General features: G+C 36.5%; 2 protein-coding genes across 2 annotated transcripts in view; both read right to left on the bottom strand.

Moving 5' to 3' along the window:
- Positions 1 to 14,883: 14,883 nt before the first annotated feature.
- Positions 14,884 to 21,638, bottom strand: carf (calcium responsive transcription factor). Its single transcript, XM_079463844.1, has 15 exons — positions 21,557 to 21,638; positions 20,907 to 20,981; positions 20,413 to 20,559; positions 20,245 to 20,326; positions 19,042 to 19,165; positions 18,559 to 18,640; positions 18,242 to 18,431; positions 17,910 to 18,024; positions 17,664 to 17,807; positions 17,300 to 17,572; positions 17,056 to 17,206; positions 16,894 to 16,957; positions 15,873 to 15,985; positions 15,424 to 15,733; positions 14,884 to 15,273 (listed from the first exon to the last, which is right to left on the bottom strand). Exons 2-15 carry the CDS (start codon positions 20,979 to 20,981, stop codon positions 15,185 to 15,187), a joined length of 1,959 nt encoding a protein of 652 aa, XP_079319970.1. The 5' UTR covers positions 21,557 to 21,638; the 3' UTR covers positions 14,884 to 15,184.
- A 3,229-nt stretch (positions 21,639 to 24,867) lies between these two features.
- fam117bb (family with sequence similarity 117 member Bb) overlaps positions 24,868 to 27,919 on the bottom strand; it is a 44,576-nt gene continuing 41,524 nt past the window's right edge. Inside the window, exon 8 of the mRNA XM_079464442.1 lies at positions 24,868 to 27,801. Within this exon, the coding sequence (XP_079320568.1) occupies positions 27,525 to 27,801 (277 nt within the window). The 3' untranslated portion in view covers positions 24,868 to 27,524. The remainder of the gene's footprint in view (positions 27,802 to 27,919) is intronic.

Genomic DNA, 27,919 nt, shown 5'->3' with positions numbered 1-27,919 from the left:
TCAGAGGTCAGATTCAGGTCACCCAGCCTGGCTCCAAGGTTTTTAGGACTCTTTAATATCCTGTCTAATTACTGTTTGCTGTCCACTCTTGCCCCATCTCGTCACTCCATCTGCCCTGCTCTCCAATGCTCTTTGAAAACAGCTCAAATTTCAGGCAAAGCCCCCTGTGAGCAGTGAGAAAGCTGAGAGGAGATTAGGTTATCACTTCACATCTGAGGTCTTATCAGCAAATCTCTCTCACTCCCTTTATCACTCCTATCTCTCCATCTGGGCTGGTTCTTAACCAAAATTTCCAACCCTCCCTGCCCGTCGATTTCAATTAATATTTGATTTCCTCTGTTGTTAGTTTTGACAGCAAGGGTTATTCTAAAGGCGCACGTGGGGCAGAAGATGCAGAACATAAATCAAGTGTGAAAAAAAATAAACAAATGAAGCAAACCAGCAAATCAAAGAGGAAGACCGTTGAAATTCATAAAGATGATGAGACCAAGTACAGGGTCTTTGAGGACAACACTGCAACCTCAAAGCAAGTGAGTTACATATTAGTCCTTCTGCTTTTATCTCACACTTGCAGTTTGTACATTTGTCATAGTATACGTTCAATCTGCAGAAGAAAAAGAAAACTAAAGAAATGGCAGAAACTACAGAATCCCAGAACACAAAAGTGAAGACTAAAAAGAAGAAAAAGGGGCAACCAGCATTTGTTGTAGGTAAGAATATTTAGAAACAACAGAACAGGGCACGTATTTACAAAACATTTTATCTCACCACTAAGAGCTTTCCTAAACAGCAGTAAATGTTTTTTAGTTAAGAGTTTCCTGAGAGCAACTTTTACTAAGGAGCAGAAAGAAATCATAAAAGGGTTGTGGGTTTCATGCATTCTGACTTCTTTACAATGTTAAACCTGCTGGCTTCTCATGCCTGACATGGTCAACTTTTCACAAAATGGAATTGGATGTATCACATAGTATTTCTGTGCTCGATACACTCCTCCAAAAACATGAAAATCCATTTCACAACAACTTTTCTGAATCCCTTATTGGACAAAAACTTGTTAACATCCCATTTAAAAATACAGCTAACAAATTAGATAAAAGTCAAGTCAACTTATTTATATAGCGCTTTTTTTAAATTTCATTGTTACAAAGCAGCTGTACATGACAGCATATGATGTAGTTTAGATATATTCTTAAAATGGAAAAACATGGTTTTACATGGCTTTCAAATGACAGATTACTATCAAATAAAAGATTCTTTGCTGATGAGTATTTTATAGAACATACGTCAATAGTTAAGCAGTATTCTTGGTGGTTAAGTATGGCTGTTTTCGGTCCAATAAGTAACACTTCTGTTTTGTCCGAGTTAAGAAAGAAAAAGTTCTTACTCATACAGTTTTTATATCAACTGTGCATTCCATTATTCTATTGAACTGTTGTGTTTCTCGAGGCTTCCAGGAAATATAAAGTTGAGTAATATCAGCATAGCAGTGAAAGCTAACTCTGTGTCCCTTTATCGTATCTCCTAGAGGTAGCATGTGCGAATAGCAGATGCCCTAAAGATAAGCTCGAGATAGGTCAGTAGTTAACTAGTTATTTAGGGTTGAGTTAGAGTTATAACAGCCACCCCGCTTTAGGCTGTTTTGAGTTAGTTAGTTAATAAAGAGGATCTTTAATTTCTGGGAGCATCTCTTTCAATAGATTTGTAGGTATAGGGTCCAGTATACACACAATAAGCACATGATAACACAATAAAACATCATTTTTAAAATATTTTATGTTTTTGCATATAAACGATATGTTCATATAAACGATATGTTCATATTAAAATTATGTTCATATAAACGATATGTTCATATTAACGATATGTTCATATAAACGATATGTTCATATAAAGTATATGTTCAGAGTCCGTGTATCTTTTGGTCATTTCTTTTTCAGTTTGAAATTGAACAAACAGGAGTGAGAAAATGGTGCCATTTTCGTTTTTGTGAACAAAATGAAATCATTTATAAGCTCTCATTGGGTTATTATTTTTATATTTAGACGTACACTTTTTGTTATAAATATTTTGATAAATGCAGAACAACAAGCAGGGATGTGCAGTTAGAATGAACGCCATCTTAAACTAAATATAAATTGTCAAAATAAAACGTAATGCTAATTGTTTAGTCTGTTTAGTTGAAATATACAGAGCCTCAATATAAATTACAACGGAACACAGCTAATATTTTATGAAATACAATAAGTACATGCATCCACTGCGTCCTCTTCAGTGTTTCTCCAGCTTTGCCACGCACATTTAACCCTGGACAGCTAGTAACATGCAAACTGCATTAATATTTGTCATATAAATATTTATATGATATGGTGCCACAGAAGAAAGTCCAATGATCTGGCCTATATGGTTTGTGTAAGGTTGTTTAATGAGAGAATTGAAGAATCCACACTGTACTGCAGCAGAGGACTATTTATTCTGTTCATTCATTGAACCGAGGGACAGCCGAAGACGTCATTGCTGATCTTTGGTTTGCCAATCAGCGTAAAGGGGCGTTTTATACCACATGTGAAAAACCTGTTTTCAAGCTGTTTATTCGTTTTTATTCGTAAAGTCGAAAACTGAACATTTTGTTTAATAACCGATTAATGAAAAAAGGCGCAGTTTACTCACTCCCGTTTGTTCAGTTTCAAACTTAAAAACAAATGACGAAAAGATAAACGGACCATGCTGTCTGCATCTCATAAACAGTAAGCAGATATTAGTTGTCTATGGTTTATAGATGTAACAATGTTAAAATTTCACATCACAGTTATGCTGATGACATTATCACGGTTATAAATAATACCACGGTTTAATTTACATTTTATGTAGATGTCAGAAAAGTATTGATGCAAACTAAATTTAATATTGAGTTTACCTGTAAATGTACTTTTGTTTGATTTACATAAAATAAATAACATTAATATTAATCCTGGCACTTTGGGGGCATGAAGTAAAAGTTCCTAGTTCAGATTAAACAACCTTACGTGAGTAAATCAGATTTTCATATAAACACAACACAATTCAGCAGATCATCTGTGTGTGTTGTGAGAAAGGAGTTTCAAACTCATCATATAACATCATTTAATGAAAAATGAATAGGAATGATGGGTCTGTATGTGTCAGCATATTTCCACAAATGTGCACATTTTTTGGATTATAGTCATAATTAGCGAGGCCCTGTCATCACAAACTCACAGGAGCAGACGTGAATAAATAGGTATGTCTCGCTTTATTTTGTTATAATACAGTATATACAATATAATGTCAATACTCCTGATTCCTGATTTACTCTCCTGACATAAATGAACAAAACCCATGTTTCATGTTGCATCTACGTTATACTATTGATAACTTTGTTTGATACTGGACGGGGTTTTTTCAAGCTGTAACACTGGTACGCTTTAAAGGTCATTAAAATATGACGCAGTAATACTAACCATTGGAAGTTTTTATATCACAGTAAACCATTAACCGGTAATCGTTAAATCCCTATTATGGTTCATAGCTCATTGTCATGAAATCTTTCTAAAATGTTTACAGCCATTTTAGGATTGTTGTGAGTTAGTCTTAGTCCTTTTCACTTCTTCTAACGTTTCACAGATTTAGGATCTAGTTTTAGTGCAAAAACGCTTGGTGAAATACGCCCCAAAATTAGGAGTGAGACTAATTTTGGCCTTAGGATGTTTTGTGAATACGGGTCCAGAACAAAGAAATGTATACAGATTTGGATGTTAATGTTAACTTGAAGGTGAGTAAATGATGACAGAAGTTTTATTTTTGTGTGAACTGTTACTTTTAATGTGACTCCCATATAAAAATTGGAGGGTAAAAATTGAAGAAACTCTGAGAAATAAAAAACATTTGTTTGTGTCCCTGTGGTTTAATTACATTTAAAAAAATGTACCTTTCAAATTAATTTGCTAATTACTTGCATGCATTTTCTTTTTGAGGACCAAGACTGAAAATCTGTTTTTAATTCTGTAATGAAGATCCATAAAGGGGAAGGAAGGAGGCGAGAATAGTGAACTAACAACAAACTTTAATCAAAATAAACAAACAATAACATGGAAGTCTCCGTGAGATATGCCGACCAGTGTGCACAGCTGATTCCAATTATCACTCAAGCAACTGGCCCCGCCTCATGGCTCTCGTCCCGCCTTCCTCACCACAAATTAATTTACAGAGAGTATTTGGGGAATGATTGCAGAAATGTCAATGTGATTTAACTGCAAAAACTTAATACAAACAAATTCATCTTAACAAATGGGAAATTCTCACTAAAACACAATATAAACTGGCATAATCTTACATTAGTCATATTTAATAGTAAATAAAAGTAAATGTATATTTAAATATAATTATAAACAGGAAAATTAATGTGTAATAAAACAGAAACATCTAGTTAATGTTTTAACGTAATTTTTTGCAGTTTTAACATAATTGGTTTATTGTATATATGGATTATTATAACTTTAAACCATTTACATTATAAAACAAAAACTTAGTCTTAAGGTAATTCATTCTGACTTAATTCCTTAAAAATGTCTTTCTGATCCTTAGCCTCCTCTTATAATATTGAAAGGCTTTAAAAGCCTTTATCCAAATTACAATTAGCCTTTCTGGATAGGCCATTTCCACCTCTTTCAATATTTGGAAAGCCATGGCCTTTTAGCTAACAAAGTAAAGAAAAAAACGAACATATTTTAAACATTCACTTAAAGGGGATATATTACATGACATATTGGACATGTAACTGTGACGTTCAATCCTCTTGTTCTGTCACAGCAGACCTTCATCCTCTGATGCAAATTAATTATATTGGTTAGTGTGTACTGAAGTGTTAAACAAGTTTTTTTTCACAACTGTAGCAGTGTCTACAATTAAAAGAGCCTCCATCAGCAACTGTTCAAAATAAAGCTGATACATTGCAAAGTCAGTTTTCACAAAACCAAATAAAAGTTGTTATTTAAAGGAACAATTAAGAGGTTCAATATACAGCCTACACAATTAGCAATGTAATTAAATACAATAGACAAACAATAGACATGGCAAAATAATGGTTACAAACAAACATTATCTCAACAAATCTAACAGAGAAGAGCCATGAAGAATATATATTTTAAATATCTTAGTATAACAATACTTACAGTATATATAGTAGTCTACATATATCTAAACTATCTTTATATTTAATAGCATTGATAGTTTATAGTAGCTTCTTGGCCGTTTCCATAGTGACTCGTGAAATCTGTGATCCATTGGCAATGTCTTCATGTTGTTCCTGCGAGTGAGCGTTAACTCTTGGTAATTTGCTTGGTAATTAGGTTGATTAAAGTTACCATGTGCATACATTTTTCATAACAAAATATATGAAAAATATATTTTGTATATTTTGAGATCACTTACAATACATTTTCTTGTGAAGATATATTATTTATGAGTATGTTAACACTCCATTTGGTGGATTAAATATTAAATATGTTTCATTCTTTTTCAGTTACATAATTGACATTTTCAGGTACCCTATGTATTTACTTTTATACAAAATAGTGCAAATGTTATTTGTAATTACACAAAATTAACATAAATACATTAAGTACATTTTAAAATACCTGATGCATGCTTTTTATAAGATTCTTGATTTTCTTATCTTGCCAATCACTTTTTGTCTCTGACTCATGCCCTTGTTGATTAAACAATGTCATATTATCATATCTAAGTATAGACACTTTGAAGAAATTGCTATTTACATTTAACAGGAAAACCTCGAACACAGGAGGTAGAATGGAAAGCAAATCGAGTGGATGAGTCAGAGAGACAGACCCCTGAGACCTATGAGGGAGAGACCTATGAGGAGTCCTATGCAACCCATCAGAGAGAGGTGCTGTCCCACAACACAGATGATGATGATGATGATGATGATGATGATGAACTAGACAACAGTGTTTTACAAGAGCAAAACTATACTGACTCTGAGGATGACATGGATGCTGACACAAACTCAGTCAGTACAGAGGCGCATGAAGCACAAGACTCTCCCAGATCAGCATACACTGCTCCCAGATCCAATTATTCCCAGTTTTCAGCGCGCTCACATCCCAGCACACACCGATCCTCAGTGGGGGTGGTGGCCCAATGTGATCCGTGTAGCCCAGCACCTCTTTCCCTCATCCACCTACCACCTAAGACAGCACAACATCCTGCTTCTGACCCCACCAAATCTCAGTCAGGCAACAATGTGAGTATATAATTTAAATGATTTCTACCACATTATTACTATTACAAAATTATTTACAGACGCTATATGACAACTTTTGTAGTTATAATTTCACATTACTGTGATTAGGTTAAAAGCAGTGAGGAGCCAAATGCCAAAAAGCAAGTAGACACAAAAGCCTCAGCACTGGCTGAAAGGGCCGAGCGGCGGCGTATGGAGGTCGAGAGAAAACGAAAAGAGAAAGAAGAAGAAAAGAGCAGACACCAAGAGAAAGAGGCAACAGAGGAGAGGATGAGGATGGAGCTGGAAGAGGAACAGAATAAGAGAGCAGAGGATGCAAGGTACTGTACGTTCTACAGCTATGTAGTACACAAACTGTTACGCATAGACATCATAAGAATCTCTCACTGTTGTATGTGCAGGTTAAGAAAGATTAGAGAAGAGGAGGAGACACAGAGGAGACAAAGGGAAGAGATGGAGAGACAGAGGAGAGAGCAGGCAGAGAAGGAAAGAGGAAGACGACGACAGGAGGAGAAGAAGAGGCTGGTGGAACGGCTCCAGAAAGAAAGGAAGGAAGAGGAGAGACGGCAGGCTGGTAAATACCTGCGCAGATATTGCTTCTATTTGGTTGAGGCATCTTTTTGACTCTCACTGAAGTCCTGTGTGACCCTAAAGTGAAAACATACGAAAGGATTTGAATAAAGATATACATATACTGCATGTATGACTTAACACTGTGCTGATTTAAAGAAAGAGATGTTACTGCGTTTTATATAAATACATTTCTGTTGACAGCAGGCATATTGTTAAGTACAAATAAGTAAAAATAATTAAAACAAACAAGTTTTGATATGTATGACAAGAAGACATGCGTTGGTCTAAGTTAGATGAGAACAGAGGCGAAAGTAAAACTGCGATTTTTTCAGAGCCGTGACTACATTTGCATTCCAAGCTAAGACAGCATGTTCAGCACACAGCCCTTTAAGGTGCTGCCGAATATCATATGATTTTATCATCGTTTCCTGCAGTTAGGTCAAAAACAAGTAGTTTTTTCAAAAACAAGTTGTGTTTCTCATTTCATGTGTCACTGTATTGATTAATCTACAGGTAATTTAGTGCTGTAACACATCCTAAAGTTTGCTTTACTTGTTACCTTTGTCCTTTTGCTGATGTCATTATTTAGCTATATTATGCCAATTTAATTACATTTTCACATTGTTCATACTATGTTAACATGTTTTATAAAATGCATTGACATTGCCAATCATAAAGTATTCTAAACATTGATAAAACTGAAATTTAAAAAAACGATACAGGGTTTTTTAGGATGATCTATTGACGAAAACATTTCTTCAGATGTGTATAAAGACCATACGTAATGAACCGTTATGTTTTTAATACCTTAGAACTAATTATGTATATCTACATACAGAGCGGGCCTACGTTGAATTCGCTGCCATGTTTTGTACAGCAGCAAAATATCTCTGTCTAAAAACATTTATTTTAAAATATGTTTTTTCTTAAAAATGGTGCTTTCATCCCTGCTCTCCCCTATATCAAATGACGAGTGTTTAGAATTATATCTTGAACACAGCACTTTAGCTGTAAAACAAACTTTGGCCGCTTTCTTTGGTCAAGGCACGCCTACGAGGCCTTATGACTGACGGGTAAAGCAACCAATCACGTTTCGTTGTGTGCCGAATCATATTTAGAGGCTTAGAAATGTCAGGTCATTAACAGACCGCTACCAAAGAGAATCGAATACCAAGAGGCTAAACTCTGGTGCTTCGGTAGCTCGCCCGCCACTTTGGGGGTGGGGGGGAATGCCAGCTGGACAAACGTTGCGCGCTACTGTTTCCAGGTTGAATGACATCTTTTTCATTTACATTTATTCATTTGGCAGACGCTTTTATCCAAAGCGACTTACAAGTAGTTTTTTTACAGTGACACATTACTGCAGAGCAATCAGAGGGGTAAGGTGCCTTGCTCAAGGGCACTTCAGTCAAGACCTGCTGGCCCTGAGATTAGAACTGGCAACCTTCTGATCACAAGCCCAACTCTCTAACCACCAGGCCACAGCTGACCCCTAACTGATGTATTTTGCAGCATTAAACACGTATTTATTTTCCAAAAACACTACCCTTTGGCTCAAGACAATTCATTTTCAAACTGGACAAACTTATTCGATCTTTGTGTTCCAGCATATGGATTTAAGTTTTTATTGACATGTACGCGTCATTAAACATGGTGACAACAAGCGTCATCAAATTTGATAAATTGTACTGTAAATATCAGGCTTTTTGCATAAATGAACATATTAATAAATTATTTACCAGCTGAACTGGAACGTAAACGTTTGGATGAGAAAGCCGAGGAAGAGGAAGAGCGCATGAGGTTGTTAAAGATGGAGGAGGCTGAGAGACTGGAGTATCTGTGCAGACGGAAGGAGGAAGAGGAGGAGCGGAGGAAGGCTGCAGATGAGAGGAAGAGGAGGGAGGAAGAAGCAGCAATGCAAGCTGAAGAAGAGGCCAGACTGCAGGCTGAACTGTTTGCCAGGTAAATCACAGGTGTAAGACACAAGTTTACAAAGTGTTTGTTCATGTGATCATAATTTATTTCAAAATTACACCAAACTCTATAAAACAGCCAGTGTAGTTTTGTGATTTTTTTAAGCTTCTAATAAAACTTAATAGAGATTTTATTGTTGTAAAGGGCAAAATATAGGCCTACTCTAAATCTAAACTTCTCCCAAAAAAAGTGGGTTGTACTCAAACCGTCAGAATACTTTTGTGATGTCTTTTGTATTTCTCTGTAGGCAGAGGGCAGCACTGGAGCGGCACCTTAAGTTTCATCGAGGTCTGTTTGTGGAGGGTGGAGGGCTAGACCAGACACAGGATATCTCTCGTCCCTGGGTTTTCTCCTATTTTGCATTGCTGAAGCTGCTTGGTTTGGCTGATCACACATCTGCTCATGAAGATGCACCCACAGATATACTGTGATATTTTTATGTAAACCATAAAAATACATTTCTCACCAATACTTTCAACTATTGGCTCAGTTATGCTTTTTCATCTAATAAACAGTTTTGACTTGAGAAAAATGATAAAATGCTGGATTGTTCACAATGTCAAACTGCAAGCGAACGAACCCCCCATCAGCTGCCAAAGGTCCAGAATTTAATTTCTGGGTTGCTGTTTCAAATTAATATGATTATTGTTGCTGGGCGTGTGCGTGTATGTGTGCGCCACGCGTGCAGACAGAGAGAGTTCTCGCAATACACTTTTCAAAGCAACGTGAAGAAGCATCGCCTCTGAATGATGCGGGGGGTTATATATATATTTCTAATTAAAAGGATTTAGCCACTCAATACAACAGGGGTCCACAGACTACGTCCCGCGGGCCGAATGTGGCCCACCCACAGATTTGGAACGGCCCTCTGAACAATGCCTTATAGTGCGTCCACACCAAACGCAAATGAAGCGTTAAGCGCGAGTGATTTACATGTTAAGTCAATCCAAAGACGCGATGACCTATTTGCGGCGCGTTTCGCGCGCGATTCGAGCGTACGCGTCGCGCGAGTTGAAAATTTTAACTTTGGCGAAAATTCGCGCCGCGTCAACCAATCAGGAGCTTGCTCTATAGGGCCGTGAGCGAGCGTTGAAGATGCACGAATTTCACGCGCGAACGATGCGATGCGAGTAAACTCAAAATGTTCAAACGTCCAACTACATGCGAATAGTTTGGTGTGAACACTCTACATTTTAATGAGACATTTTAAAACTTTTTTTAAGTATAGGCCTACAGTTTCACTTATATTATGTCTATATTTGATAATAAATATTTGCTTTCAGACCCAAGTTACTCACATCTCTCGCACGAACCATCGGAAAATTTCAAAGAGATGACAAAATGGAAAGAGAAAGGTTAATTAATATGCATAAATAAATGTTTTGAATTTGAGTATCACTAAACTATTAACTATTAATAAACTATTCTACCATTAGGAGGCATAATAAATACATTTCAAATCATAATTAAATCTCCACAATAATTAAAGTAGTACCTCCGGCCCATGTCATTTTCTGTTACAAACCGACCCGGCTCCACATTAAAGTCAGGGAGAATTATGTGGCCCTTGCAGAAAAAAGTTTGGGGACCCCTGGTCTACAATATAATAGCCATATAAACGTAGCGTAATTATAATAATAAAACAGCAAAAAGGCATTGACAGAGAGTCAAGAAATGATAATGAGAAGAATTATTATTAATAGTTCAGTAAAGTTCATTAAATCTATTCTTTTGTTAGTGTGGTCTTTAAACTTATGAACTGTGTATGGACTGACAAAAGTGTTACATGAGGAAGCAATTTGACAACATTGCAATAAATATTTTAGGTGCATCAAAAAAGCGTGCTGGTTAAGATACCAGCAGACAAGCTAATCCAGCAGAAATTAGAGCATAAAGGTCATCAAAATGAAGTTTTGAACCTCATAATTAAATACAAAATGAGGAGAAAACTGAAAAAAGGTCCACTTTTTGAAAAAAGAACCTCCCCTTTCAATAGGCTGACTACGGACCTGAACTGTGTATCTGTTTACATCTTCAACAGAACTTTTATATCGCTTATTTTTCCCTGAATTCTTTATAAGTCACTTTGGATAAAAGAGTCTGCTAAATGACTAAATGTAAATGTAATGTTGTCCTAACTCAAAATAAACAATTATAAAAAATAATATTTTCATACGTTTTTCTGTGCAGCGCATATTTAGATAATAATATATTTCTTAGTGTTATTAAAATAAATACAAAAAAGCAAAGTGCTTACAATTGAAAAAGAATAAAGTCAAATATCATTACATGTGTGATCGATATACAAACAAAACAAAAGATAAAGGAAACATAGTACCTTAATTAATCAAAGGTCAAAGGGTTCATAAACAATCCAGAAATACTTTCCAGGTCTTTAAAAAACATTTTCTTATTGCTTTTAAATTATTGATTTAAAATATAACAGAAAATTATACTAAGCCATCAAGCAACCCTGGAACCAGTGAGTAATTGCTTAAACAAAACGTGCATATTTTAAATGTGAAGTAATAAGGGGTTCAGGGAAAATAACAAAATGGCTTGTTAATATGGCAAATTATCTTGACTAACTGTGGATTTAATCAAGGATATATGACCCTGTCAACAAAACCTGTCTATGGCTAAATGTTTCGAAATTTAGATGTTTACATCACCTGAATAATGAAGCTTTCTATTGATGTATGGGCTGTTAGGATGGCAATATCTGGCGATAATACAACCGTTTAAAACTCTAGAGTCTTGAGGTTGTAAAAAAATCTGAATGTTGAGGAAATTGCCCTAATTTTGAAAATGCTAACGTTTGCCTGCTGGCAGTGCAATCATACAATCCCTCCTTCTCGCGAATCACATTCCAAAGCCATGCCTCCTCTAAAACACATGTGTGTGCACAGACTAAATCTTGGATCGGTTCCAGTGAAGTCATGCCACATTCATGTTTACATCTTTTTTCTATATATACATTATTTAAAATAACAAAGACATGAGTTAGGAAGATCACACTAATTTTAAGAAACAATCTTTAATAGAGGTATAAATTCACTTCACTGGATTATTGGTTCACAAAACATATTGGCAAATATTAAACCATTTGTAAAATAACATTTATATGCAATTTATGTTTCCTATAATTTTAATTGCCTGTCACATCAATATTTTATTTACCCATCTCTTATAAACCATTTCGCAAGATTTAAACACTGGTCCAGAAGCATTTCCAGGTTTAAGTTGTATTTACTTATTATGATTATTTAAAATCCTGCATATATAATTAAATCTTAAAGATATTTGTTTAACATTTTAAATTGGATATAAATATTCTGTTGTTGGTATTTTGTTCAACCATTGTAGAAGTCTGGACCTTTGGAGAATACGTATGGAACATTGAAATCTAGCAGTTGAACATGAGATCGCAGTCTAAATTCTGAATATTGAGTCAAGTCTGGTCAAGTCAGCTTTATTTATATAGCGCTTTTTACAATTTTCATTGTTACAACGCAGCTGTAAAAGAAAACTTTGACTATAAGCAAAACATATAGGTGCGGTTTCCCGGACAGGGCTTAAGCCTAGTTCGAGACTAACTTAAATGTTAGAGGTGTCTTAATTGAAAACAACTTGCACTGACATATTTTAAAATATATAAATGTGATTGTTATGTCTCAGGATGTCCACCAGCAATTTTTATAAAGTATGTTTTTAAAACGACTTAAATATCCTAATTTAATCAAGGCCTAGTCTTGGCTTAAGCTAATGCATGTCCCGGAAACCACCCCATAAGGTTATACAAGTCAAAACACAGGTCAAATATCAGACAAACTATAAATTCCTACATGCAGTGTTAATTAAATAAAAATATTAAATTCTAGAAGCCCCCCCGGCCAGGCAAACAGTGCAAAACAGTATTCAAACGGTGGCGAGGAACCCAAAACTCAATTGGAAGTGAAAAAAAAAACTTAAAGGGAAACCAGGCCTAACCAGGGGATTCCAGTTCCCCTCTGGCAAAAGCTGCAGCCTCTGCACAAGCTCGACAGTGCTTGCACAACAATAAGATTAGATATTAGATTTAAGATTGTCATTAATAATCTAATAGCGGCTGAAATTTTGTAGAGTCGCCATGTCCTTTGTACAGCTCTATCATCACAGCATTTGTCTGGTCTGGACTGCGTCCTGCCCTCTCTGGTAACCTCAAACTGCGTACTGGCCGCTCTGGGAACCTTGGAAAATTGAGACATGACTGGCTCAGAGTAGAGTACTGTTCTGCACTCTATGATGCAACAAATTCATCAGTTGCTATTGGCAGTGTTCCTGGTTCCGGTTGATCTAACTAGTGCAGCCTAAACCTTCAGAATATATATATTATGATAGTGTAGTGTATGCAAGATTAAAAAGATGCGTCTTTAGTCTAGATTTAAACTGACAGTGTGTCTGCCTCCCGGACAGTGCGGGGAAGACTGTTCCAAAGTTTAGGCGCTAGATAGGAAAAGGATCTGCCCCCTGCACTTGATTTTGAAATTCTAGGTATTACCAACTAACCGGACGCCTGAGAGCGAAGTGCACGTGAAGGACTGTAATACGAGAGAAGTTCACTCAAGTAGTGAGGAGCTAAACCATGCAGGGCTTTATAGGGAATAAGCAAGATTTTAAAGTTAATGCGATGCTTTATAGGTAACCAGTGCAAGGTTGACAGAACCGGGCTAATATGCTCATACTTTTTTGTACATATAAGAACTCGAGTAGTCCCATTTTGGACCAGTTGGAGTTTTTGTAATAGGCCTGCAGGGCAACCACCTAATAGTGCATTACAATGATCTATGTCATAAATGCATGAATTAGCTTCTCTGCATCTGATGGTGACAGCACATGATGTAGTTTATATATATATATATATATGTCGTGTTGGCGACTTGTTTCTCAAATGACAGAGTACTATTGAATAAAACGCCAATATTCTTTGCTGAAGATGAGGGTTTTATGGAACATCTATCAATAGTTAAGCAGTCCAATAAGTAAAAATTCAGTTTTTTTCAGAGTTCAGTAATAAGAAATTGTTACTCATCCATTTTTTTATATGGATTATGCATTCCACAATTTGATGGAATAGCTGTTTCATGAGGCTTCGAGGAAATATAAAGTTGCGTATCATCAGCATAACAGTGAAAGCTAACTCTGTGTTGTCTTATTATATCTCCTAGAGGTAGCATAATGCGAAGAGCATAGGCCCTAAGACTGAGCCCTGTGGTACACCTTACTGGACACCTCATTGTTTATTGCTACATATTGGAAACGGTCAGATAAATCAGATCTAAGCCATTTCAGAGCTATTCCTTTAATACCGACCATTTTTGAGTCTATGTAGGAGCGTGCTGTGGTCAATGGTGTCGAATGCAGCACTAAGATCTAGCAGAACCAATAAGGAGTTTAGTTTAGTACCAAGTAATGGTTCTTATTATCAGCTTTTTATCAGAAATAATCTGAGTGAACTCTTTGCGGATGGGTAGAGGAAGTTACGTTTGGGCCACAAAAGCGTGCATGCACAAACAGTAACGTTTGTTTATGTTGTTGCTTTGAACGAATCTTTAATGGGACTCGGGAAGAACGAGTCGTCTCGGGGAGTGATTCATTCAGTCGCGCATGCACATTTCGCAACATTCTAAAGGTTATGTACTGGAATCAGTTCACCTGTCTCGAGTCTTCGGGTTTTTCGAGTCGTTCGTTCGTCACGTGACAGCCCCGTAGTCACGTGACGAACGAACAACTCAAACCAGAGACTCGAGAGATGAACTAATCAATTCTCTTTCCGGCTCAAAATGCATTAGTAAAGCATACGGGGCTGTCACGTGACGAACGAACGACTCAAACTCGAGACTCGAGAGGTGAACTAATCAATTCTCTTTCCGACTCAAAATGCATTAGTAAAGCATACGGGGCTGTCACGTGACGAACGAACGACTCATTTTGCTGAACGAGACTCAAAGGTCCGAGTCTATAAAATGATCCGAACTTCCCATCACTATTTGAAACCGTCTAGAAGAACACACAAGATCACATAAGAAAATTTAATAATTGTTTATGTGGAAGACATAAATACATACATGACTTCTAGCTATACATAATTAATTTTCATCCCTAGTCAAGTCGCTTGAATAAATAAAAATAGCAAAATGAGATCATAAACAAAAATATAAATAAATCTAAAATAAACATTGCATGTACTACAATGTTCACATAATACTGGAATAACTGCAATTAATCAGTCTCCAGTAATAAAAACAAATGTCACAGTGAAGCATCGTTTGCAGTCACAAATAAAGAAAAGCAAAGTGTACATTTATTTCTGTTCTCGTCTCATGATTGTAAGTGTCTATTTAAATCCTGCTCACGGTTTTGCAGAGGCTCAGGCTTTACCTGAGTGTCATCCGTGGAGGGAGTCAAAGCTGAGCAAAACCAAACAACAACAGAAGAATGAACCAACAAGCATCACTCTATGATTATTTCAAAGCAAAAGAATTGCTAAAATAATTTGTTACATATAAATGGTCATGGACAATATTAACATTATAATAAAGATATACATGCAAACTCACTTGGACTAGATGCGCCCACAATCTGGACTTGAATAGTCTGTCCATCCTCTAACAGGATCCGTGTGATGCCACTGTCTGTTCCAGCGTTAGTCACTGAGGTCACACTCACTAGCTGACTGGTGCTGAGCAGGGCCGGGGCGTCACACAGAGCTGTACTTTCTCCAGTGGAATTCGAATGAAGGAACTGGGATGGACTCAGCAGGAGAGCTTGTGGTGGTGGAGGACTTGTTGGATGGAGGGGTTCTGGTGTTGCTGGTGGATGCTGAGTAGTAGATTCTCCTGGACACAGGACAGGCTGTAGCTGGATAGCCTTGTTAGAAAAGAACATAAGCCAAGTGGTCAATATGTTTATAATTGATTTATTTGCAATAATCGTGCAAATGAAAGATTGTTCAAACACGTACAACAAGAGACTACATGGAGTTTATAATGAAATGTATCAAGGTTACCTGGAGCTGTGCAAAGATCTTGGGCTGCAGTGAGGTCAGAGAGCTAAAGAGCTGTACAGCTTCTGGAGAAAGTGTGTCTATCCCTTCTAAGAGTGCCCCCTTCTGAGAGGATACTGTCAATACAACACCAGTATATGAACGTAGTATGGTAAACAACAACAGTTTTGTAAGGATGACAGTCAAATTATCAATTTAATGAAAATTCTGTCTTAATTTACTCACCCTCAAGTTGTTCCAATTCTGTATAAATGTCTTTCTTCTAAATGTGTGGGAAGATATTATCAAACTGCCATCTAATATTTCAGTTTGCAATAGATTCAAAGAAATGCAATTTAATATTGTACATAGAGCGTACATATCTCCATACAACTACAGTAAAATAAATAAATCAGTATCTCCTCTATGTCCTAAATGCAAAAACAGTACTGGTACACTTTTTCATTGTCTTTGTGTATGCTCTAAGATCTCTGACATATGGAGCAATGTTTGTGATTAACTGCAAGCGAAAGGTTACAGCTTCACCACTCATGTGTCTATTGGGTATATTGCCAATTTTCATTTCTGGAATTTGCAGATGTTTTTAAAACTTTGCTGATGCTAGGTAGGAAGCTGATTATGAATGAGTGGGTCGGCAATGACCCACCCTAGACAGGCTGGCCCTGACTAAAGAAATTATTATCCTAGATAAAAACTGGATGCATGTTAAAAGGTAAATCTGAATCGTTTTATAAGTTGTGGGCTAGTTCTTTGGAATGTTTTGATATTGATTGCAAGCTCACTTACATATCCTTAAATAATACTGTAACATAAGATGATACTAGATAAGATGATGTATCTTTGTGATAGTCTACACTGCTTTTGTGGTTTTAACTACTTTTTCTTATTTTCTCTCTCAGTACTTCTACCTATTGTTGTTCTCTTGAAAATCCAAATAAAAATTATCTTCATCTTGTTTAAATTGATTAAATGATGACAGAATTTTTATTTTTGTTGAACTGTCCCTTTAAACATAGTATTTTACCATCCACAGTAGCAGGTTTCAAGGTCACATTGTCTGGTATCAGGTAATAAGGATCTGCTTTCCACTGTGAGAAAACACAAACATGAAAGATGTTTTTACACCTACCATAAAAATTATTTTACTGAATAAATGTAATGCTTTGGAAATGCATGTTGTGTTCACCTCTGTATCTGAGGTAACTCCCGCTGTCATCTGAAGAGCTTTCTGAGCCTCATGAATGTGGTTCTTGATGTCATTGACAGTTGGAAAGTAACACAGATTGTGTCTCTCAGGAACTTTATCTGGCTTGAACATCTCACGTTCCACAAACTTTCTAGAATGATGCAAGTAGCTGAAATGCCACTGTGTTCAGATACAGTATACGCTTTTTTGCAGGTTTTTTAAATTTGTAATGCTGAATCTGTACCTGAGCTGCTTGCGGACAGTGTAAACCTGGTTATGGCCTTGTGCCACCATCTCGCAGATCTTCTCTGCCACCAGTGGGTGCAGTCGAGAGGGTACGCATGTTCCGTCTTCCATCTGGATGTCCTGCATTGCATCGATTCCCTCCTCCTCTGTGTTGTCCTCTTCGGTTTTTTGTTCCTCAGCAAAGTAGATCTGTTCTGGAAGTTCAGGAAGGTTTGCAGTCTCCACATCATGGTAGAGATGAGCTTTCTCTGTAGGGAGCTGGATGTAATATCTATTTATGAATGCAACAAATAATAAACAAAACAGTGAGCGCTGAAATAATGCTGTAATGTTGATAGAACTGTGAAGATGTTATACTGTACCTCAGAACCCCTCCAACATTCCACAAGCTCTTCTTGAGGTTGATGAAGGCTTTCTCCTGATCCTGCCGCACTACTTTCTTGTCCACTGTGGGATCCATTGGAACCTTGTACTCTAGGAATTTTCGCACTTTTTTAATATATATCCTGATGGATGAATGAAGTCAGTTTAATCAACAGCATGGATGTTTCAAACAAATCTAAACATAAATCTGGTATTTGCGTCTGCTCAGACTGAAGGTTGGTTACCTGGCAGGGCATGTTGCTTTGTAATGGGTGTTTTGATGTGTTTCTGGTCCTTTTTTAGGCTGAGCACCTTTCCTCCGTGGACCAAATTGGCATTCCATCACAATGGCTCTGCTGCCTTAAAACCCACATAAAAAAACAAACATGAAATGACATGACATGACTAATCTTGAAAAACTTTTACATGATCTGTAACAACAGCATTAGAATAAAATATTGAATAACCAAAATTAAGTAAACAACTCCTCAATATGGTATTATCGGTTTTTTAACTCTTGCATTAGAACAGCTAAAACATTTTAGACTTAAATATTTAAGTGAGGAAATCTGATTACCTGCATTAACAAAAGGAATGCCATCATAGGGCACATACTGGGATTTCCACATGAGTCGGGAAGCAGGTTTTGCAGGTGAGGGTGATTGACGGGTGCCAAACACAGTGTGGGTCTGTTGCTTGTGTAGAAGCAGGATTGACTCCATCTCTACCTCTGTGTAACAGTAACCGCGATACGAGTCTCCGATTTTCTGCTCCCCATGAAACAATCACAAAAACACTTTAGCAAGCCACATAAGTGTGAGTTCAAAAGGTTGTCTCACTGAAATGAAAGTATTATGTTCTGTCATAAAACATGCAGCTTTCTATAGCACACACCTCACATTCACGCAGTCTCAAGGCCCAGTTTGGTGCTCCTGGAGACAATGCCTTCACCGGGGGCCCAAATACATAAGAAGAACTGAAAGAGATGAAAAAAATCAATAACTTAACTCAAATGTGTGACATTTAACAAGGTCTTAAATTTATCTGAAACCAGCTAGCCAATTCCTATTCATTCCAAATAAAAGAGCACCGTTAAATATTTTAAATAATCAGTGCTTCTTTAAAAAACCTTTTAATAAAAAGGAATAAACACTTTGTTATAATTAATGCCCGAAATGGTCGGAAGGACTCTTGCGTCCCACTGTATATGACATTTGCATAGCATTTATCTATCTGTGTAGAAAAAAGGAAATGCTATACACTGTATCCTCTATAATCCACGACAGGTAGAACTCCATCCCCCCATAAAATTCACTCTCTGGACTCCGACGCCTACGTTGCCCTCCATTTCCAGCCCTTGACCCTAGATTTACTCACCCTTTACTTTGAATCTTAGGATCAGTGACATTCTGTGTTGTGACTGTAGATGAAGTATTAGTGCCATCACTGTCTTTCATGGAAGTAACAGTTACTTGGGGTTTTGTTTTCTCTAAAAACACACCTGTTTAACAGAAGACACAGCAGTACTGAAGCGTGGCATGTATCTTTTTGAATCAGTTGCTTTTGATAGATTAAGATGAAAATCTATTTCTAAAGTCGATACAAAGTGGAGTGCCTAAATATATTGTGAGAATTTTGAGTTATTGTATGCCCACCAGACAATGCAAGTAAAGCATGGCAATAAAATCTCTGCTCCTTTCAGGGTTAGTAATGGTGTGAGACAAGTAGGAATTTTGTCCCCAGTCTTGTTCAATCTCTATATGGAAGATGTCTCTAAATATTTGAAAGACAGAATGATTGGGAATATTTTAGTGAATCACATCATGTGCTGGGCTTCAGGAGATTTTGTACCTATGTTCTGTTTATTGGCTTTGAACATGATATTTTATACAGAAAAATGCTGACAAGAGTACTATTATGGTTTGTAGAACGGAGGAGAAAAAGAGTTCAATTTCCCAGTTTTCACACTGTCAGATAAGAATCTAATGGTGGTTGAGAAAGTAAAATATCTTGGGTATTTTATTACTGAGTATTGGACAGATGATGATGATGATATAGAGAGGCAACGTTGAATGATGAATATACAGGCTAACATACTTTTACATAAATTTGGTTTCTGTACAGATGAAGTGAAAATATTATTATTTAAAGCATATTGCACAGCATTATATACTGTATAGTTCCATAATCTTGCAAAGGCTCCAAGTAGCCATAATGATGCAATGAGAATTTTGCTGCAGAGACCTAGGTGGCAAGTGAAATGTTTGTCGGACTACAAGTAAATACTTTCAGGCTGTTTTATAAAATCTTATGTATAAATGTATCTGTCGGCTTAATGATCAAAAAATGAAATTATTGAGGGCAAACTAATATAAGTGTAAGTTCTACACGGTATCAGTCCAGGCTGTGGAGGCATTGGTATCACTGTATTTATGTACTACATTGATTTCTTATGTGGTTACTGCTGTAACGGTGTTGTGTATTTATGTGTTTTATATCATTTGTTTGTAAAAAAATTTATTGGACTTTGAGTTTGTAATAAAAGTGATGATGATGATGCTGTACTATTCAATAACTGACCTTGAGGTAGTAACATTTGAGCGCCACCTAGAGTGAGAGGTGGGACACCATACAACTGTCCATTCTGCTCTGTCAAAATCACCTGTAAAATAAAATAAAAATCTGTTTAGTGTCGATGGCACGAAGCAAAACAGGCCATTAATGTGCATTATAGTGCAATGTCCTCACCAGCCGCTCATAGCGTACAGAATGTCCACTTTGGTCAATTAAGAGAATGTTTTCTGTTTGCACAGGAGCTGCAGAGAACTTCTGACTGTCCGTTGGATTGGCTGGTGGATATTCAGGACTCTCAGTTTCTGAGTTTTTGTCAGATTCCTTACACAACATAAAACAATACTCAGAATAGTTAGAACACCAACCACTAATAGCTGATACTTTTCAATAATGTTTACATTTTAGATTCATCCATTTAATCATAAATCATTAAATTGAGAAACCCCGTCCAGAAAATGTTCATGTCATGTTCGATGCTCAGGTTATAGTTTAACCAAACAAATTACACATGAAATGATACTTTAATTGTACATACAATCATTTTTATAAATTACTTTATACAAAATACACTTTATTGTATATTTAATTATTTGTCGCTTTTTAAAAATGGAAAAAATATGCCCAGGACTTTTTCGATAGGTTGAGAATGATGAAATATCTTGTCTTACCGGCTGAATTTTAGTTTCTACAGTCCTGTCCTCTCTCTCATCGGACTGAAGCTCCTCCTCCACCTCCTCCTCCATCTAACAGATATACACCGGTTTATTTCATGACAGAAAGACGGAGATCATATGGGGTGTATGAATTAAAATGTGGGTTATATTTTATACAGTTTAAAAATGTTGGGTGTGAAGGTTATCACATTTTATGTACAATTAGATGTTTTTTTAAATAATCATCTCCATCTTTTTAATGTACAGTTTGAAATTGAACAAAGCATCAACGGTAATCTATGGCAAAGCATCAATGGTAATCTATGGCAAAGCATCAATGGCAAATCTTACAACATTTCACCTTGAATTATAACTAATTTCAGAAGATAGTTTGTTAAAAAACTTTTGTTTCTTTTTTGGGCAGAATTCAGAGTTCGCTTAGTTACACGGACGTGATAAATTAATGTTATTTTAAGAATAAACGCCATGTTGGATTGCCGCTGGCTAACGTTAAATGACAGAACATTGCCAGACAAGCGAAAGACTACATCTGCAACCTCATTATGAATCTGTCCGTCTGACTACATATACCGACACACGGGACTCAGTGGAGTCCGCTCTTTATATCCAGGAAGGAGGTTAAAATGAAAACGAGTCTACTCAACCTCGTCTTCGTTCAGGATTCCTCACGTCGACAAACGCGGAAACCTGCGCGTCATCCGCATGTTTTTGTAGCTTCGCGGCTTCCGTAAGAATCACACCACGTTCTTTTTGTTTACAGCTGTTAAACTGCTTTGCACTGTTCTTTTTTATAATATTTATTTTCTTATTTCTTTTTTACAGAAAGGGAATAATTGGCAAAATAAGTGGCATTGCTTCCATGCAGTTTTGCTTTAGACATTTAATTTTTCATCTTAATATTCTTTGTATGAAGGGTTGTAAACTATGTAACGTTTTATTCTGTATTTTATCCGTATGTATTCCATTAAACCGGATGCATTATTTGTCGTCATAGTCACGGTATACTTGTAAGAAAATGCTGTTAACGTTATCCTTACAAAAATGTTCCAGTCCATGGTAGTATGGATAGATTACGATAAGCTAATTACTTACATGAAATACTTTTGGGAAGTTGATATTGTGTGACATGCTGCCCTTCATATAAACCTATATTACAGTGTATTTGTATTATTTTAGGCTAATTGAAATACAAAGAATACATGTACTTAACGCAAACGTGTTTTTAATTGTAAAAACGTGAGTATCGGTTGCAGCACCGAAACTACATTGTTTTTCTAATACAATCATATACGTTTTAAAACTTAATTTTTTTTTTTTAAATTTAAAAATGTTAATGCCTACATTTATATAAAATACCTTAATGTCTGTTGAATGCCTTTGCGAAAAATGTCTTACATTTATACCATATGTGCTATACATACTTCTACCGACAAGTGGCACTATGTTACCTCTTAACAAACAAAACCCGATGAATACTGATGTTTTAACTATAAACATTTACCTTTATTTTAATTCATGTAAGACATTTTTAAAGAGCTGAGCTTGTAACAATAAGTCTAGCATGCTCACTACATAGAGAAACGCAAGGAATCTGTCTGGGAGTCTACCCTTGTTTTTTCCCCACAGTGTGAGAGAATATATTATGAGTTGCCCCAGGGCCTCAGATCAGATGGGACCGAGCTCGACTCTGTCAGACGCATGTTCACACTTGGGCTTAGAGTCTCACAATGGTTTTGATGGAGCACATCAAAAGGCCCATTTCAAGAAATAAACAGTGAATAGAGAGCAGAGAAAACAATTTGGTGTGTAAAGGTTCTTTTGTAAGAGATCTGCCACTAAGAATTGACAAATGCCTTAACATACAATGCATATTAAAAATAAGTGGTGTTTCATAGTTTGATTGATCAATTTGCTCCCCCTAGGCTAAACACTTTCATGTCATATTGTTCAGAAAAAAAGGTTTCTCTAAGGACTTATTTTAGTTTTAAAGGGGTGGTGCCACAGTGTTTCGTGCATTCTGATTTCTTCACAATATTAAGTGTGCTGGCTTCTCATGGTCAACTTGTCAAAAAACGAGTCTGACATATGATATTGTATTTCTGTGCTTGATACACTCCCCAGCATTCCTATAGCGAGAGAGAGTTTTTTTTAACATGAAATTCTGTTACGTTACAACTTTTCTTAGTCCCTTATTAGACAAAATGCTGAAGGATATTGCGTGACATATGTCTGCTTTGAGGCCCAGGACTGTTCTGAAATACCGCTGTGTAATGTCTTCAGCAATGGATGAGGTGGGGGTAGGGAGTCATGGGGAAAAAACCCTGTTTTGACTACCCTCCGTGTGAACATTTTTGCCCCTACATTCACAAAAGCACAGACAAAAAGCAAAGGTGGGGGTGTCAGTGGACTAGGCCTACTGGACACTGGCTGAAGTGCTTGCATGACTGAACCATATCAAACACCTTTCAGCTACACTTGCACACACAACAGCTCGCTGGAACAACAGCACCCGTATGATATTACTGATGGCTTCACTAGAATTCATTTAATAACTTCACAAAAGGTTCATGAAGCAGCTGGCCTGTAATTGTGGTGGGACATCAGTTTGAGATCTAAATTGAGAAATAGGGTGTTTTAATATCGGACTCCTTTTTATTGTGATTGTAAATAGATGCGTTATTATGAGCAGCTGTGACCACATATACTTCAGCTCTGGTTTGCATGAACTAATACTGTGTGTGTAACACAGTGTGTAAAATCCAGGCTTCTTTATTTATATATTTTTCACATTATATAATAGTAGTAAACTCATCAAAACCATGGGATGATACAGCTTGGCTATGGGAATTACTGTATGTTGTGACTAAAGCATTTAAAATAAATGAACTCTACATTCTATTTTATCATAAACTAGAATTAGCAAAATCGTTCTCTTTGCATTTATAACCCAGCTTCTTGGTGTATCAACCTGGGACGCTTTTTAAACAGCATTAAAGGAATTTCTATCTATGCTGGACTCTTATTGGCAGCTTTCTTTTCATTATTTTGTCCATGTGATCCATAATTTATTTTTATAAAAATGTAGAATGTAAATGTTTATGTTGACATAAAATATTATGTTGACATAATTATATTTTTGTCCACACAAGTAATTTCAAACATTGAAACATACACCTTCAGATAAAAAGATTTTTAAGGGCATGAGAAACATTTTTGTCAAGGGATCCCAAACCATTGGCCGGTAGTGTAATATTACACTAAATTATATTAGTAGATGAAATTATTTTCTTTTAATTTTTATGTAGCCTAATGTTTTAATTTTATTGTTTGTGTCAGTCAGGTGAAGACATGCCTCTTTACCATGCATTGACCGCAAGTTGGTGTCTGTGCGCTGATCCCATTTTTGCCAGCACATAACTTTTTTTGTTAAATTGTTCTTAATGCGAAGTGAAACACTTTTCCATTGATGCTCTCAGACTTGGGCTGTTTTTGATATAAGCACAAAGTAGCTGACACTTTACATCCAATATATGAGGATATAATGGAAAATATATCGCACAATGTTAGCCAAGTGCTTATATTTTTCAATAGACAGTTTCATCGGATGCACATTCCTGGCCTGAAGCTAACTTCCTAAAATAATTTATTTTATTTTTAACTTATATTATTATTTTATTGTATTCAATTACATTAACACTACTTAACAGTTATTGATTCTTTGTGGAGGTCTACCGGAAAGTTACGTTTAGGCCACATACAGTTTATGTTGTTGCCTTGAAATAGTCTATATATGAAAAAGGGAATATCTTGTATAGAATAACACATTGTTAATATATAACAATTTATTGAATAATACATATTTCAAACATGTATAAGAAAATATATATTTTCTTTGCATAACACATATCAATAAAAAACCAATCCGCAAGGCTTGAAATAACACTCTCAGTCATTTAGTGCGAGTGCAACTTTATTCCGTTGACTATCATACGGCCACAAGTGGTGTTTGTAATGAGACAAACATCATACATCACTGTCCCAATGTTAATAAAACTGTCTGTGTGGATTGTTAATATCTGTCAGCTGCACCGCCATGTAACTTTGCCTCTGACTACATGTCACACTATGTAGAAAGATCAATTTAAGGCCACTATCCATTTGAAAGTGTATTAATATACTGGACCTATGGCGAGAAAGTTCTCTACTTCAAAACATATCCTAAGAAGATATACAAAGCGGTTGATAAAACATCAATTTGTATTCAAGCGAGAAACATTTGAATTCTTGTGTGGTTGCCAGAGGAGATTGCTGCTTTTACATTCCTGAGTACTGATCTACGCTAGTAATCACAGGCCAGGAGCTTATTATAGTTTAAACATAGCGCTGGTAAAAGTGCTAAAATATGCCAGGTTCATGTTGCTGAAAAGAAACCTTAACCTAGAACTTTAGATAAAAAAAACAGGAACTTCAGGAGGAAATTCCTCCAAACAAAACAACTGTGAGGAACTCCACCCCGCATACAAAGCACATACGTAAATGGAGGCACTGAGAGATGGTCTCAAGCCAAGCGGCTGGTGTGAAATCCACCAGAACTTAAGTTTTGAGCTACAATGCCTACATTTATTATTTACTTTATTGACACGGCATTAGACTAGTTCATGTTACATTTAATCAACTTATTCTGTCCTTTATATTTAAGAGCCATAGGAAGTTATCTTTGGCTAGTCTACTAAAGCACTTGTGTGAGTCACATAAAATGGCAGCCTGTTATCACGTTCAAATTATGAATTTAAAAAACAGGACTGTACAGGTATGTAGTGTTGGAAGAAGTCCGATACGTAACAGAAATAAAGCAGCCAAGTCATGTTTGATGATATTTTGGCTTCAAAGAACACTGGTCCTACTTTAATTTATTTATTTCTAACAAAGATGGAGGCACATTCCCCAGAATGCAATGCACCATCATTCATACATGACCATTTTGTGCTGTCTTTGTAAACTATTTAACTGGATATCATAGGCAACATTACATAAATGTTTGGATACATATCTCAAGTCGCTAATGTCCCTGCACATTTTTTTCAGTTTTTTTTTGTCGTGTGCTTTTTATTTGCTATGCCCTCCTTTCAAACATTCTTCCAGCTAAATCGGCTTAATCATTGAGAGAGGTGAGAAAACATCTCATCTGTTCTCCTCTCACACACTTTGTTCCTTGTTGGGTATAAAGTTCGGATCCGCAAGCATTTGAAATGCATTTTATAGCTATGCTAACAATAGAATCAGGTTTACAGGGTGCTTGTCCTGTAGTGGAATGGCAGTTCTAATGGTGATGCTCTCTCACAGTGTCAGAAGCACAGATCTCACTCTCTGTTCTCATATTCAGCACCCTTCTGTCTCTTATGAACAAGCGAGACAGGAAGAGAAGAAAAGGCTGACAACTGGTCCTTACTGTTCCCTTAAGGATTTGTTCTGGACTGAACAGAAAAGACGGCCTGCTATTTCATCAGAAAATACCTTCATCAACCTGGACTCATTTAACCAGGTCTCTCTGCCTCTATTCCAAATGCTTAAAGAAACAATTTAACATCATGTATTCACTTTCATGTTATTTCAAATCCGCACTACTTATTTTTGTTTTGCAGAATGTTCTGGTCTCTATTTTAAATTAAAATGAATGGGGACTGGAGCCCTCAAGCTTCACAAAGAATGTAAAGCACAATTAAAGTATCATATAAATTGTGACTATGATTTAAATACTATATTTCAAGTTATCTTAAGTCATATGACAGCTTTGAGTAAGAGAAAGAGCTTATTTTAACTTGCTGTTTACTGAAAATCTTTCTCTCCAGTGAGATGACTGGAGCAGTGAATTCAACTTTTTAACTGTATTAGTTTAGATATCTTGTCAGATGTCAAGATTTTCAGTAAATAAAGCTCACTTTAAGTTATTGTATAATTCAGAATACATGATGACATAATGGACAATTTATAGAGATATTTTGATACTTTCATGGTGCTTCTGAAGTTGGAAAGACCCAGTCACCATTAACTGTAATTGGATAGAAAAGTGTAACCGATACTTCAAATACGTTTTTGGGAATTCTGCAAAAATTAAGTCAGACTGGTTTGGAATGACACGAGTGTGAGTAAACAATGACCAAATAATTTTTTTGTATGAACAGCCCCTTAAAAAAGCATCATTTGTATTAGATGATGTGCTGGTCCTCTTAATATATAGAAATCATTTCACACAAAAGAGATCCACTGCAAACTATTATAAAATATACATCAATATCTCACAAAAATCTGCTCCATGCAGCTCCTGAAAAACTGAGGAAGCTCATGTAGATCAGATTGTACGAGTGTGCGTTCATAGTGATTTCATAGTGACACATTCTCAGTCATATGAATGGTAGAGGAATAATACAAAACTAATATATTCATCACAAATATATGTTTATCAAAAACCTAACCCCAAAACTGCCTTCTTACTCTGGGAACAAGCACAAACCTGATCAAACACAAGCAGACGTCATTCACAATCACTTTGTCCTCTAAGTGTCGACCACTTTTGATTATTAAAATGAGCCATGCAGAGTTTGTGAACAGTCGCTAGGACGCTTGTTGAGGGGGTGTGTCTAACTCTGACAGACAGGAGGAGGAGCCTGAGGGTTGCTGGGAAGGCAGGCAGGTTCTCCAAGATGCTCTCTGCTCGGGTTCCGGCACAAGACGACTGTTGCTTTGATTCTTGAGGTTGTTAAGCTCCTGTGTGGGCATTGGTGGTTTGGCAATACTGACCACGCAGAACGCAGAGCCACTCTTGGGGATGAAATTGACCTTGTTCCTATCTGGGCATAAGAACTGAGGGATCTCCTGCGCAGGCCTGGCCCTGAGCAGATGAAAATAAAGGAGAGATAAGAGACAACTGAAGGCACATACTCAACATTGAAGTCACGCTATCATCATTTCAAGGCTCTGCGGAGCAGAACGTGACGCTGAAGAACAGA

The sequence above is a fragment of the Barbatula barbatula genome (assembly GCF_947034865.1).
Source record: "Barbatula barbatula genome assembly, chromosome: 9".
In the NCBI taxonomy this organism is placed as follows: Eukaryota; Metazoa; Chordata; class Actinopteri; order Cypriniformes; family Nemacheilidae; genus Barbatula; species Barbatula barbatula.
This window is presented reverse-complemented; position numbering and strand designations above follow the sequence as displayed.

Excerpts from the sequence above, each read along its gene's own strand:
- carf (XM_079463844.1), bottom strand. The coding sequence starts at position 20,981 with ATGGAGGAGGAGGTGGAGGAGGAGCTTCAGTCCGATGAGAGAGAGGAC. Across the intron at positions 20,560-20,906 it reads TAGAAACTAAAATTCAGCCG|GAATCTGACAAAAACTCAGA; the intron begins GTAAGACAAGAT and ends ATGTTGTGTAAG. Across the intron at positions 15,986-16,893 it reads GAAACCTGCTACTGTGGATG|TATCCTCTCAGAAGGGGGCA; the intron begins GTAAAATACTAT and ends TTGTATTGACAG.